The 16035-nt window shown below is 36.8% G+C and overlaps 1 protein-coding gene across 2 annotated transcripts in view; it reads left to right on the forward strand.

Annotated features, from left to right (window-relative positions):
• The window catches only part of STARD6 (StAR related lipid transfer domain containing 6), a 24983-nt gene extending 18538 nt beyond the window's left edge, over positions 1 to 6445 (forward strand). For both annotated transcript variants that reach the window (XM_045886684.3, XM_064578897.1), the window contains one exon: positions 1935 to 6445. In XM_045886684.3, coding sequence (XP_045742640.3) covers positions 1935 to 2106 — 172 coding nt within the window. In that variant the 3' untranslated portion in view covers positions 2107 to 6445. The remainder of the gene's footprint in view (positions 1 to 1934) is intronic.
• The last annotated feature ends 9590 nt before the right edge of the window (positions 6446 to 16035 follow it).

The raw sequence follows: 16035 nt of genomic DNA on the forward strand, positions 1-16035 counted from the left end.
TATTACATGATCAAAGTAAAAAATATATTTATGTTATATAACTACTAAATATAAAAGAAAACTTATTGAAAACACACCTTTTATTATTAGCAAAAATTAGATAGCACTTATTTTGTGCCAGGAACTTTATAAACAACTTACATATATCGGTTCATTTGATCCTCCCAATAACCTCGTGAAGTAGGTAGTACTACTATCTCTATTTTGCAGAAAGAAAATGGAAGTCCAGAGAGATGAAGTAATTTTCTCGAGGTTAAACATAGGTAATAGCAAAGCTCAGCTTCAAACCAGTGCAAACTGGTTCCAGAGTCCATGCTTCTAACAATTACAACTCATTTAACTGTGTATTGGTAATACTAATAAATTGAGATAGCACTTACTATTGTCTACTCCTACTTGGCATTTTTATGAATGTAAGCACTGAGAAAATGTTTGCATAAATAAATGGGTTAAAATGAAAAGAGTGTAATTCCAGGACTTTCATTAAATGCCTTGAATTCTTTTGTGTTATATACCACAAATTACATAGTGACCTATAATCAAAAACTATTTTTAATGACCTATCAGCTGACAACTAAATTTTATTGAAAGCAAAGAATTGACGACATGACTTGGTAAGGATTTATTACCCAATCACTAGTCATTCACTTTCTGTCATTCACTTTTTTATATGCCAGAGTAAAGTACCATAGTATTCAGGGAAGATGACAGTACCTTTGTTCTGTAAAGCAACAGAAGAAGGATGATATGAACAGGCTAGTGGAAAAGGAGAAGCCTACATTTCCATCAGAGATGGACTCAGATCAGTCTAGGGAAAAGGTACATATGGAAGTTAGAGATTTGTAAATTTATTCATTTAAATGTTATTCATTCTCTCATACCCTTTGGAAAGTCTTCACATTTTCCAGTTTGAAGATTACTGGATTAGAATATAAAATACTACAGTCCTCCTAATGTCATTTGGAAAGAATATTTCAAAATGTTAAATGCACAAAACCTTTGACCTAGAAATTCCATGTATTTGTAGAAAGTGCAAATGGGGGCGCCTGGGTGGCTCAGTTGGTTAAGCGACTGCCTTCGGCTCAGGTCATGATCCTGGAGTCCCTGGATCGAGTCCCGCATCGGGCTCCCTGCTTGGCAGGGAGTCTGCTTCTCCCTCTGACCCTCCCCCCTCTCATGCTCTCTCTATCTCATTCTCTCTCTCAAATAAATAAATAAAATCTTAAAAAAAAAAGTGCAAATGGATACATTACAAAGATGTTTTATTGCAGCTTTATTTATAGTAGCAAAAAGTGAAGGAAAAACCCAACTGATAATCAATAAAGGATTGATTACATAGAGAATGAAATACTATAATTATATTATAATACAGTTATGAAAAACAAGTGGATATGTATGTATTAGCAGAAAGAAGTGCATGATATCCTACTAAGAGGGAAAATAAAGCTAGTTGCAGAAAAAAATTATCTTATTTTTGAAAAAAAAATGTGTGGGGTAGGTATACATATATGTATGCTATCTTTGTATATACATAGACAATAGTCTGAAAAGATACAGACAAAAGTATAAATAGTGATTAGTTCTGGGGAACAGGATAATTATGAAAATTCTGTATTGTTTAAATTTTTATAAGCATACATTACTTTTGTAATTTTTTTAAAAAGTTAACAAAATGACAAAAAGGAAAAGCTGACTGAAGACTGTAACGTATAGTCTGACTACTTAATATTTTTATGTAAAATGTTTATGAGTACAAATCACTCTGCCCTTTTTTTGTATCCTTCCTTCCCCCCTTCCTTCAGTAACTGTCCTATCATCAGCACTTTGGAGGGAATCCATGGTGAATGAGACAATAATCCTGCTTTCTATCAGTTATAAATTCAATAGATAAATCTAAAAATCTTTATATTTTTTAACTCTTCCTTTGTTTACAGGAACCCAGCACATTCCAAACTAGTGATGTTTATCCAGACAGAAATGAGAGGAAAATTCTCCCCATCAGTAATTGAAGCAACCATGCCTTCCAACTTAGTAAGCTTCGTCCTCAGTGCCAAGGATGGAATAAAGACACTCAGAGCTCCAGTAGGATGTGGGTACCATTCATAGCAGTCACTCATCATTCCTAAAGAAGTGAGCCGTAGAAAAGCATGTGTGGCAGTTACTGCAGTTTACTTCCAAGTCAGTATGCATAAACACTGTTAAACTATTCTAGACCGTATCCTTGTACAAATTACTGAAGGCATTCTGTGGAAATAAGAACTCCTAGTTGTACAAGAGAACAGCATTAAATATAGTTTTTAATCATATAAGAATGATGTTAATAACAAGTGTTCTTAATGCACTTTTATCTGTTGCTTTTTTTCCCCTGGAAAATACTCTGCAAAAGGATCAGTAAGAAAACATACACAGTCAGAGGTCAGCACTAATTAAAAATTAAAATATATTTTTAATTGTTTTTTCTTTGCTTACTGCTTAAATTGATCATTTACAAATAAAAAGATCATTTTATGATCTTCTCATAAAAATTGAGAAGAATTCCAATAGAATGTATGAAGAATGGTATCTAAAATTTAAAATTGAATGAATCATGAATCAGTTTCTGGTTCTGGCCAAGCTGTAGTAACCCATTCCTCCCAAATCCTTCCTCTTAAAACTAAAAGACTCTGCATAGAAGCATATGAAGATTCAAGCATGTGTAAAAAGAAGGCGGCAAACTGCCTAGTGACCTTAGGACTTGAGGAATGACATAGCAGTCATTGTCGGGGTCTCCTTGTTGCCTTCCATATATTCCAAACAGGAACCTGGAACCACCACCTGGCAGGAACAACAACAAAAGCTTCTTCCTCATAGCTCTAGAAGTAGCTATGAACAAAAGGGTGGCCTAATGGAACAAAATCTACAGCAGCCAAACATCAACCTAAAAACTGTGCCCACTCACTCTTTGGTTTCAGTGGGGCAAAGTAGAGAGATGATCTTACACTCCACCTTGCTTCCATCCCACAGAAGCAGGTGGTGGTGCTCTGACAGAGTTGAGCAGAAGTAGCACTATGACTGCCCTTCCAGGTGGTATAGGCTGACTAACCTGGGGGCTGATTTTCCATCTTCCACCCAGCAAAAGCAGGTAGTGGTCCTCTGATATCCCTCCTGGGGTAGTGTCAGTTGGGGTCCTGTGTCCCCCACTTAGCAACAACAAGACTTAGCCAGCTAGTGCAAAGAAGTGTGGGTCACTATTCACTGCCCTGCCCCGAACCCCAGTGTCACCAAGGCCCAGCAGGATGCTGCACCTCCATGCCCACCCAATGCATTCCAGTGGTTTCCCCTCTGTAGTGTGTTGAACGATGACCTCCAAAAGATATGTCCTTGTCAAATCCCTGGAACCTTAAATGTGACCTTCTTTGGAAAAATGATCTTTTCAGGTATAATTAAGGACCTCAGAATGAGATCATCCTGGATTATTTGAGTGGGTCCTAAATCAAACCTAATCATTAAGTGTTCTTATGAGAGATGTACAAAAGGGAGACACAGTGGAGGAGGCAGAAGAGAGTCAAAGATTGGAGCTTTGCAACCACAAGCCAATGAACACTTAGAGCCACCAGAAGCTGGAAGAGGCAAGGAAGATTCTCCCCAAAGCCTTCAGAGTAGGCTGCTGACACTTTGATTTTAGACTTCTGGTCCCAGACTATGAGAGAATAAATTTCTGGGTTTTTTAAGCCACCAAATTTATGGTAATTTGTTACAGTAGCCAATGACTTTAGTCAAAATTAAAAATGTATACTCTAGGAAGGACCCTGTGAAGAAAATAAAAAGATAGGCCACAGCCTGGAACAAAATATTTGCAAGATATTTCTGTCAAGGACTTGTATCTAGAATATGTAAAGAACTTTGAAAACTCAAACTCAACAGTATTAAAAAATCCTATTAGAGGGGCACCTGGGTGGCTTAGTCGGTTAAGTGCTTGACTCTTGATTTCAGCTTAGGTCATGATCTCAGGATCATGAGTTCGAGCCCCCCATTGGGCTCCATGCTCAGCAGGGAGTTGGCTTGAGATTCTCTCTTTCCCCCTCTCTGGCCTCCTCTATCTCTAAAATAAATACATCTTTTAAAAAAAATCCTATTAGAAAATGGACAAAAGACATTTCAGTGAAGAGTATATGTAGACGGCAAGTTCACAAAATGACATTCAACATCACTGGCCACTAGGTAAATGCAAATAATAACCACATTGAGTTATCAGTACACACTTGTCAGAATGGATAAAATTTAAAAAAACATAGGGATTATGTCAAGTGTTATTAGTGAGGATGTAGAGAAACTGGATCACTAATACATTGCAGGTGGAAATGTAAAATGGTACAGCTACGCTGAAAAAGACTATGGCAGTGTCTTACAAAATGAAACATTGCATTTACTATGCAACCCAACAATTGCACACTTTATCCCAAGAAATGCAAATGTTCATATAAACACCTGTACACGGGGCGCCTGGGTGGCTCAGTCGTTAAGCGTCTGCCTTCTGCTCAGGTCATGATTCCAGGTCCTGGGATCGAGCCCCGCATCGGGCTCCCTGCTCCGCAGGAGGTCTGCTTCTCCGTCTCCCACTCCCCCTGCTTGTGTTCCCTCTCTCGCTGTGTCTCTCTCTCTGTCAAATAAATAAATAAAATCTTAAAAAACAAAAAAACAAAAAAACCTGTACACAAGGGCACCTGGTGGCTCAGTCGGTTAAGTGTCTGATTCTTGACTTCGGATCAGGTCATGGTCTCGGGGCTCTGAGATTGAGCCCCGTGTTGGGCTCCGTGTTGGGCATGGAACCTGCTTGAGATTCTCTCTCCCTCTCCCTCTGCCCCTCCCCCATCAGCTCTCGCTCTCTCTCAAAACAACAACAACAAAAAACCTGTACACAAAGATTCACAGCAGTTTTATTATAAATAGCCCCAAACAGGCAAAAACTCACATATCCGTTAACGGGTAAACAAACTGTACTAATCCATACATGAAATACTACTAAGCAATACAAAGGAACAATCTATTGATACAATTTAGATGGTCTCAAGGGAATATTGCTGAGTGAAAAACGCCAATCTCAAAAGGTTAAATAGTATATTATTCCATTTATGGCATTCTTGAACTGACAAAATGATGGATATGGACAACAGAACTAGAGGTTTGCTGGGATCAAGGAGGTGGGGCCAAATAGGGAGGCGATTGTGGTTTTGGAAGGGTAGCAGGAGGGATCCTTGTGATAAACCTGTGTGACTGTGATGATGGTCATATGAATCTACATATGATAAAACTGCTCAGAATTGAACACACACACACATGCACATACACATAAATGCGTGCATGTAAAACTGGAGATATCTGATTAAAATCAGTGGATTGTTCCAATGTGGATTTCCTGATTGTGATATTATACTACATTTATGCAAGATACTACCATCGGGGGAAACTGGGTGAAGGAAATATGGCATCTCTCTGCATTAATTTTTTTACAACTACATGCAAAAACACAATTATCTCAAAAAAAGATAGAAAAAAATTTAAAAACCTATCCAACCCTCCCAAATTGAATGAATCATAAAATTATAAACTATAAGGCTATCTCAGAGTCAATATCATGTGTTTTTAAAAATTTTATTTTTAACCTATCACAGATCTCATTTTTTTACCAATATAGTTGATGTGTTTACATTAGAAGTACTTGTTTAACAGTCTTTACAAGCAATTCCTCCACTCAAGAGTTTCTAATCTGGTTGTATGGAATGATTGTTAAGGAGATACCTAACCCCATCAAAAAGTCTGCTTTTGTTTATAAATATTATATACCAAATCTCAAATATATAGAGAGGTACACACCTTTTTGGGAGTTGTCGCTTGAACAGCTTCTGATGTTTCACAGAAAATTATGTCAAAATTCAAGTGTAAGAAGATGCAGAAGTACCATTCTCATGAAGAATGATTAAATTTTTCATAGCAAAGTAACTAACTCCTCTAATAATCACCTTCTAGATGCAGAAGTTCCTCTACTAGCCTCCTTTGTGTGAGAAAGGATGCATGGAAACCTGGTCGGGAGGGGGACGGGAGGGCATAGTGGGAAAGATGCTGGGAAGTATGGAGAAAACCACTGTGATGTTGAAGAGCAGCTTGACTAAAGGAAGTCTCTGACTTCTGTCCCCAACTCCTTGGATGCTGGTCTCCCTAAAACTCTGCAAATTCTGAGTATTTTTCCTTTTCTAACAAAATTTTCAAAAGACATAATGAAAGATGCAATTATACTATGATTTAGAATGTACCTTATTTTGTGAATATGCCACTTCTACTATTTTCCAATTTAGACTGTACTTTCAGAAGAATGTGAGCCTTTTAGCCACAAACACACAAATCACAAAATTACACATTTTAATACAGTACATTTTTCCAAGAAAGACAAATGATTTTTGAAACTGTTTTCCCCATTACACAAATAGGAAAATGATATATTTAATGAACTTGTATCCTATTTAAGGTAAAATGTAAATAATACCAAAGAAATAATACTAAGTACTGTATCTTTGATTCCTTTTCCTTGTCCTGTCATTATCCCTACATATTATGGTGTTTTACCATCTTGATTACCCCTAAATAGCTAGGAATTTTAGAAGGTACCATCTATAATAACAAAAATTCCATATAAAAGTTTGATGATAACACTGTCATCCAAATAGTATGAAAAATAAAAATAGTTTAGCAATTCTGCACTAATAAGTGTTGGTGAGGATGTGGAATCTAAGAAAAAAAAATGAATGAACAAACAAAACAGAAATAGATGCATAGATACAGAGAACAAATTGATGCTTGCCAGAGCAGGGGGCGTGGAGGAATGGACAAAATACGTGAAGGGAATTAAGAGGTATAATCTCCCAATTATAAAATAAGACATAGAGATGTAATGTACAGCATAGGGAATATAGTCAATAATATTGTAACAACTTTGGTGACAGGTAGTAACTAGACTTATTGTGGTGAGTATTTCATAATGTATATAAATGTCAAGCCACTGTTACCCATCTGAAACTAACACAATATTATATGTCAATTATTCTTCAATAAAAAAATAAGTTTTTGACCAGTTTCTATTATCACCATCATAAAATGAACTGGGATATAAGGATAAATCTGAGGTTTTATCCAAAAATATTACAATTTTGTTTCAAGAATTTAGACGTCAACACTTTAAAGTTTGACAGAGTGCAGGGACAAATAATTTCTCAGTGTTGTCAGCTACTGGACTAAACCTGCAGAAACTATACATATTTGATATTATAAAACACACAAGTTCAAGTGGAGTCTATAATAATCATTTTAATAAGTTGTTTTAAGTTTTATCCTCCATTTAAAGGTTGTTTGGGGATTTAATGGGTCAGAAGAAAGTATGTTTTCACCACCACTTTTTTTCCCTAACACTTTCTTTGTATACTTTGTGATGAAGAGGATTCATCAAGTATATTGTAATAAATTATTATGACTACCAATTACCACAATAATAATGTATAATAGACAATCACAAAACCTCAGGGGCATATAACTGCTACCTTTATTTATCTGTTAAGTCTGTGGGTAATTTAGGCTGGGATCAGCTGGGCTCCCTCACAGGCCCAGCAATTGACTTTGAGTCATGTGAAAAAGGATGGACAACTGGAAAGCTGGGCTGTGCTTCGTCTCATCCTCCAGCCGCCTAGCCCAGACATGTTCTAATGATGAAGGCAAAGGGAGGAAGTGGAAACATTGTGTTTTTTCAAGTCTAACATCCCATTGGCAAAGCAAGTCACATGGCCAAACTTGTAATCAATAAGCAAAGAAATCAAATCTAACCTTTTAGTGAAACTGTAGAGTCAGATGGTAACAGAGTATGAATACAAGAGGTGGAGAAGTGAGACCATTAATGCAACTGTTCTAGGACAGTTCACTCACTCTCTGGTCATAATCACATCCCTTCCACATGCAAAATACATTCACTCATCCCAGGACCCCCAAAGTTCTCATACAATCACAGCATCAGCCCTCAAGTCTAGGATTTCGTGATATACATCAGGTCCAGATGCAGCTCCTCTTGATCCAGAGATCTATGAAATAAAATGACAAGATGACAATGCCCCTCTGCCTACACACACACACACTATATAATAATTAAAAGAGAACAGAATAACCACAATAAATAGTTCGCTGGAAGGGGGGAAGAAATGGAAGCATATAGTCGCTGGTTCCTAACAATTCTGATCACCTACTGGGCCTACCTCTCTGGCAACGGGGAAATGGTTCCTGATTGGAGCCCAATCTCTAATTGCATTTTGGGAGTTGCTCCCTGACTCACTGCTCCCCATAGCTTTTTGTTATACTATCTGAGATGTCATGTCCTTCTTTTCCCATCCTTGTTAGCAGCTGAGTGACTTTCTCAAGCTGCTTCCTGCCAAAGACAGTCAAGGCCCAAGAGACATTTTTATAGCAGGATCATCTTTTAGTTTAGCCCAAGCAGTTGCTGTTTTTGCTAGTACCACTTTCTTTAAAATTTTTGAGCTTCCTTGTCTGGTTCTGGTCCATCACACACCCAAAAGCCGTACCTATAATTGGTAGCAATATATGCTTCTTTAGATTTTCTTACTGCTACTTTTGGATCTGGATTCTCTGGGACCACCCCCTTGGCTTTTGTCCACCTGAGAAGATCTACTCAGTACCCACCTTAACTCAGAGGTCTTATCAAAATATCTGATGGTTACAATCTTGATTTGATGTTTGATGTGTGCCCATGTCTTACTTTGAGACTTTGCTAGTGGAGCTGGCTGGAAATAAGACAACAGTTTCCTCCCTTTCTTCTTCCTTCTTAGCTCAACTCTTTCTTGTAGGAGTACTTTAGCCTACGCAGCTAAAAACCACCAGGTGGCACTTTCTTCGTTTTGCCTGGAGATGTCCTTGCCCAAAGCCAAAAGTTCATTAGGTTTATTTCCTGTTTTCTAAGATAGCACAAACAGCTGTTTTATCAAATGCGTCATAACAGCTTCTTTTTTAAAAAAAATTTATTGTTATGTTAATCACCATACATTACATCATTAGTTTTTGATGTAGTGTTCCATGATTCATTGTGCATAACACCCAGTGCTCCATGCAGAATGTGCCCTCTTTAATACCCATCACCAGGCTAACCCATCCTCCCACCCCCCTCCCCCACAACAGCTTCTTAATAAAGCAGTTTCCTCACCATTACTCCAGCTTCAGTGAACAGTTTTCTCACCTTGCTACCGTCCAAAAGCCAACAGCATATACTTCAGGTTTTTGTTGTACAGCTCCCCACCTTCAGTACCAACTTGGGTAGCTGTAATCTATTACTCAAATAATGCCACAACGCAAATAACCACATTTTTTTAAAAAGATTTTATTTATTTGACAGAGAGAGACAGCGAGAGCAGGAACACAAGCAGGGGGAGTGGGAGAGGGAGAAGCAGGCTTCCCACGGAGCAAGGAGCCCGATGCAGGGCTCGATCCCAGGACCCCAGGATCATGAACTGAGCTGAAGGCAGACGCTTAACGACTCAGCCACCCAGGCACCCTTAACCACACCCAGGCGCCTCTAACCACACATTTTTTTGTTGACTCAAAAAGAATGTATGTTCGGGCGCCTGGGTGGCTCAGTCGTTAAGCGTCTGCCTTCAGCTCAGGTCATGATCCTGGGGTCCTGGGATCGAGTGCCGCATCGGGCTCCTTGCTCCGTGGGAAGCCTGCTTCTCCCTCTTCCACTCCCCCGGCTTGTGTTCCTGCTCTCACTGTCTCTATCAAATAAATAAAATCTTTTTTAAAAAAGAACATATGTTCATCATAAAGTTATTGAATAATTGCACCCTTTCAATATCCACAGTAATTCAATCTTTTAAAATATTTATTATTGAAGTACAGTTGACATATGAGGTTATATAAGTTTCAGGTGTGCAATATAGTGATTCAACAATTCTATACATTACTCAGTGCCCACCATAAGTGTAGTCACCATCTATCACCTTACATTATTACAATATTATTGACTATATTCCCTATGCTGTACTTCTCTTCTCTGTGACTTATTTTGTAACTGGAAGTTTGTATCTCTTAATCCCCTTCACCTATTTCATTCATTCCCCAACTCCCTCCCCTTTGGCAACCACCAGTTTGTTCTCTATAATCTATGAGTCTGTTTTCTTCGTTTTATTTTTCAGTTTCCACTATAAATGAAATCGTATGGTACTAGTCTTTCTCTGCCTGACTTATTTCACTTAGCATAATACCCTTTAGGTCTGTCCATGTTTTCACAAATGGCAAGATGTAGTGCTTTTTTTATGGCTAAGTAATAATCCAGTGTGTATACTGTATACATACACACCCCCCCACATCTTCTAATTATCAATCTCTTTCCCTATTCAATAATTTGAAAATTGTTTTCTATGTAAAATTAGCAGTTTTCACACTCATCATTTACTGCAACATTTTACTTTGCAATAACAATTACAAATTTATACTCTGATGGAATTGCAAGAGAAAGCTCATGAGATTTTTTTGGTTATATCTGGAAAGCTTACTTTATATTTAAACTGAATACTTAGATGCTAATAATAAATTTAAATATGACTTATTTTTGTGACTAGAATCATTAACAATGATTAGATATGATGGCAACCTATATAATCATATGGTAATTTCATGCATAATTTCAGTAAAGCCACAAATGATGCTAAAGTAGTTGATTATTCAACTGCCCAAAAACCAAATAACTGAATTTGGCTGAATACCAAGACTAAAGCTAAACTTTGGTATTCCTAGTTAAAAAATACAGATACTGGAAGTGTATGGCTCCCCATTCTTTTTACTGCTAGAGTGTTATATCAAAAAAGCTGATGACACTTAATTAGAATACTATAATCTGGCTAAATCTAAATATTCTATCAACTTCTCAGGTTTTTCTACTTCAATATATCTGTATCCCCATAAGTTTGGTTCAGATAAATCAACTGCAGGATGAATTTTATCACAGTTCAGGTTTGTAATATGATATAAAAAATTGCCACTATGACACAAACATATTGTAGTAACCACTTTTTAAAAATTCAATAGTAATTTATATAATATATAATTATTTTATAATATATATTATATACACATAATTATTACATGTATATTTATACATTTACATGTATAATTACATGTACATAAAATATACATATAATTATACATGTAATTTATATAATTATATATAAAATAATTTATATATAATTTTTACATATGTATATATAATTATATAATTATATATTCAAAAGTAATTATATAATATATATAATTTATATATAAATTACTATTCTGTACATATATATTATATACATATATATGCACATGAAAACACAGACACACACACACATAACTGACAGATTCTGTGTATTGGCTCTCTCACCTTCATTCTACCTTGCTCCTAATTAAAGAGGATGGAAAGCTAAAAAAAACCAGGCATCCCAGGAGCTGACTGCACCTAGTCTTTGGTCGCAAATTAGGTTACACCCATTGGATGAAGTCTTGTGAGAGCTGAGTGAGGCAGAGGCCATTTTTCCTATTTTTGTTGTTGTTGTTGTTGTTGTTGTGGTTGTGGTTGTTGTTTCTGCTGGCCAGCAAGGACAACTGACAAGTGAGGGCTTTTCTTCTGTGTTCCAATGTCCACCTGCCAGATTCTTCTGTGCCAAAAGGTGGGTATGTCAGTGACAGAGGCAGCAGCATCTTCTTGATTTCTTGTTCCCGATCACTGGGACACAATTGTAGGTGACTATTCTCCAGCCTTCCAGATGTCAAGCAGTGGCAGTGGTGACAGCCTATTTATTTCAGCTCCTTGAATTCATAGTTTCACCAATGGCTTCAAACGAGACAGCTTACCTGGTGGGCTGGTTCTGTCTAGTTCTCAGATGTGATTCTAGAGGCCAAGCCCAGAACCCACTCCTTTAGCAATGCAATAATTTTGTAAGCATCTAACTTACTATATTAAATCTTCTTGCCTAAAATATCTACAGAAGTTCCATCTTCCTGACCAAAACATTTGAAAGAAGTTTAGTTATCCCAAAGTATTGTAGCATATTTTAAAAATATTTTTTCAATATCTTAAATTTTTAATACACCTAATATATAATAAATACAATTTAGGAAAGAAAGCATACCCAAATATCACCAAATTATGAGAGCTTCACCTTTACATATCAAAGGCAGAACTCTTTGTAAGACATTTTGTTAATGTCAATCAACTTTATAGGAGAACAAGGTTATATATGGAGATTATATCTATTTGTTCCAAAAAAAAAAAAAAAAAGACAGTACAGGTAACGTTGTGAGATAACAAATGAGAGTAAATTCCACACAACTCAATCATTTATTTACAAGTGGAAATAGTATGCAAAAGAGAGAAATGTGGTAAATAAGAAAACAAAATAAATCTAAGTTTATAGACAAAGGACAAAAACTTGGACCCATGCAAGGCAGGTAACTGGGATGAGATGGCCCAGGAACCTCACAGGACTATCCTCTCAGTAAAATGGTGAATTAGAACAAAATAATCCAACCATAAAATAAAAGACAAATGAATGGGTTTAGGGGAAAAGGTAGAAGTATCCCCTGCCTACAAAATCATGCCCACAGTCTGTCCAGATCTAGGGTTAAATTGTACAGATGAGAAAGTAAAATGGTCCAAAATTATGGTTTCCCAAAGGGCTGGCAGAAACAAGTGTATATATTTTTTGGAGGGGCACATCGGTATCCAGACCTTATAGGAGTCCCACAAATAAAGTCCAACAAGTATGAGCCCACAATCAAAAATCATAGAATACCTGAGAAAAAAGACCAGCATGAATAAATTGTCAGAAGAAATAATAAATAAGACAAAGAATTAAGAGTCCTCCACCAAAGAACTCAAACATTTGTATTACCTAATACAGAATTAACATGACTATGTTTAAAACAAGTAAAATAAAGACAGGACTAATAAACTGGTTTAATACAGAGTATAAGAAAAGGTTTAAGTAGTTTTTAAGAAAACAAAATAGAGGGGCACCTGGGTGGCTCAGTCGTTAAGCATCTGCCTTCGGCTCAGGTCAGGATCCCAGGGTTCTGGGATTGAGCCCTTCATCAGGCTTCCTGCTCCATGGGAAGCCTGCTTCTCCCTCTTCCACTCCCCCTGTCTGTGTTCCCTCTCTTGCTGTGTCTCTCCCTATCAAATAAATAAATTTTTAAAAATGAAATAGAACTTTATCATTCTAGAAACAATACAGGAAAGAAACAATCTAGGTATTTTAAGTAGAAAGGGATGGATTTAATACAGCTAAATTGCTACCTAGAACATTGTTGGAAAAGTTGGATGGGCAGGTTCTCAGCCAAGGGATGTCTCCCAGAATACTAGGGAGGCATCCTACCAGAAGAGCTACTCCTTCTAAGTCTACATTGGAAATATTACGTGTAAGAACATATATTACAGCTGTAATTCAAACATTAGGAAATCATTACTTTTACTTCTGCAAATACTTCTTGACATCTATGAATTGGTGACTGGGCATTGGAACAAAGAGTCCAGTCACCATCTCCATAACAATTCTATCTCCAGAAAACTGGAGAACAAACTGAGCAATATCACTACAAAAATGACTCATGTTTGCACAGCCTTACTTGTCAGCAGAAAATAAATAGGCAGGACTCCATCTCACCTTCACCGTGTAAATTTTGTTACATTTTTCACCTTTCAAAAATCATGGGATTACATCTAACTGATAAAATCTAATTTTCCCCTGAAGGACTCATGCTACATTAACAATATGATGCTAACATCACTTGGTAAAGAGAAGTGGGTAAAAACTAACTGAAAAACATATCCCTATATTATCCCTACATTGTCCCTAGACTAATTGCTGCTCTGGTTGCATCTAATAAAATAGCCCATTAAAGTGACCAAGAACCAAACTCATGAATATTTACAGAAAAGCAAAAACACCAATTATGCAACGTGGTAAAATTCACAACTACTACAAAACAATTTATGGGGTACCTGGGTGGCTCAGGTCATGATCTCAGGGTCCTGGGATCAAGCCCCGAGTGGGGCTCCCTGCTCAGCAGGGAGTCTGCTTCTCCCTCTCCCTCTGCCCCTCCCCCCCAGCTTGTGCTCTCTTTCTCAAATAAATTTTAAAAATCTTAAAAAAAGACTTCATTTAAAAAAAATTACCAAGCATACATATAGCAGAAAAATATGAGCCATAATGAGGAGAAAAGCAAATGAACAGAAATAGCTGCAAATATGACACAGGTATCAGTTAGTAGGAAAAGACCTTAAAACAATTAAGTTAATATTAATATTCCACGTATTCAAGAGGGTAGAGGAAAAACTGAGTATATTAAAAGTAGAGACATGGAAGGTACAAAAACAACCCAAATCAGATATCCAAAGAAATAAAATGTCTGACACAAAAACCATAGTGAATAGAAGTAACAGCTGACAAACTATGTGAGAAATAATTAGTGAACTTGACGACAGAGCAATGAAAACTAATCAGAAGTTAAGAGACAGAAAAAATACTGAATGGGCTATTGAACAACTTGAATGGAAATATCTCATTCAAGTCCCCAAAGAAGAGGGTGGGAGGCATAAAAATATTTGAATAAACAATAGCTGAAATTTTTCCAAATTTGGTGAAAACTATAAATGAACAGATTCCAGAAACTTGACAAATACTTAGCACAACAAACATGAATAAAACTATACCAAAGAATATCATAATCAAATTTCTTAAAACCAGTAATAAAGAGAAAACCTTAAAGGCAACCAGACCCCTCCTTCCCACATTAAAAAACAAACAAACAAACAAACAAAAAACACGTACAACTTAGAATTCTATACCCAGCAAAATTATCTTCAAAAGAATAAAGGTAAAATAAAAACATAAGACATAAGCCATAAGAATGCTGAAAGAATTCATGTCCAGCAAACTTGCACTACAAAAATATGTTAAAGAAAGTCTAACAGGCAGGAAAAAAAAAGATACCAGATGGAAATATAGATCTACAAAGAAATGAGGAGCACCAGAAATGTGGGTATATTTAACAGCATTTTCCCCCTATTTTTATTTTATTTTATTTTATTTTTTTAAAGATTTTATTTATTTATTTGAGAGAGAGCGAGTACATGAGAGGGGGGAGGGTCAGAGGGAGAAGCAGACTCCCTGCCGAGCAGGGAGCCCGATGCGGGACTCGATCCTGGGACTCCAGGATCATGACCTGAGCCGAAGGCAGTCGCTTAACCAACTGAGCCACCCAGGCGCCCTTCCCCCTATTTTTAAATCTCTTTTTAAAATTTGATTGTATAGGGATGCCTGGGTGGCTCAGTCAGTTAAGTGTCCAACTCTTGGTTTCAGCTCAGGTCATGAGCTTAGTGTTGTGAGATTGTGCCCCATTTTGCGCTCCAAGCTCAGTGTGGAATCTGCTTCTCTCCCTTTCCTCCTCCCTCCTCCTCTGTCCCCCTTCCCTCTCTCTGCCCACATGCATGCTCTAAGACAAAGAAAAAAAATCTTTAAAATTTGATTATATAAAGCAAAAATAAAAATAAAAAAATATATTATGGGGCTACAATGTATGGAGGAGTAAAATGTATGGTAACAATAGCACAAAGGCCAGTGGGGAGAAATGGAAGTAAGTACATAAGGGGTTTAAGGCCCCTAAACATAAAGTAGTAGTTAGAGACATATAGTATCAACCCTAAAGCAACCATTAAGACGGCAAAGCAAAGAGTTTATAGGTAACAAGCCAATAAAGGAGATAAAAGAACGATAAAAAAAAATACTCAATCCCAGTAAAAGCCTGAAGAGGAAAAAAAAAAAAACAGAACAAAGAACACATGGGGAAAAATAGAAAATAAATAGCAGACTGGTAGATTTAAATAAAACTATATCGGTCACCATGTTAATATGAATGGCCAAAAACCCCAATTAAAAGGCAAAGATATCAGACTGAATGAAAAAGCAAGACCCA

The sequence above is a fragment of the Mirounga angustirostris genome, unplaced genomic scaffold (assembly GCF_029215605.1).
Source record: "Mirounga angustirostris isolate CCGP_5_RB_7025 unplaced genomic scaffold, mMirAng1.0.hap1 SCAF_14, whole genome shotgun sequence".
NCBI lineage: Eukaryota > Metazoa > Chordata > Mammalia > Carnivora > Phocidae > Mirounga > Mirounga angustirostris.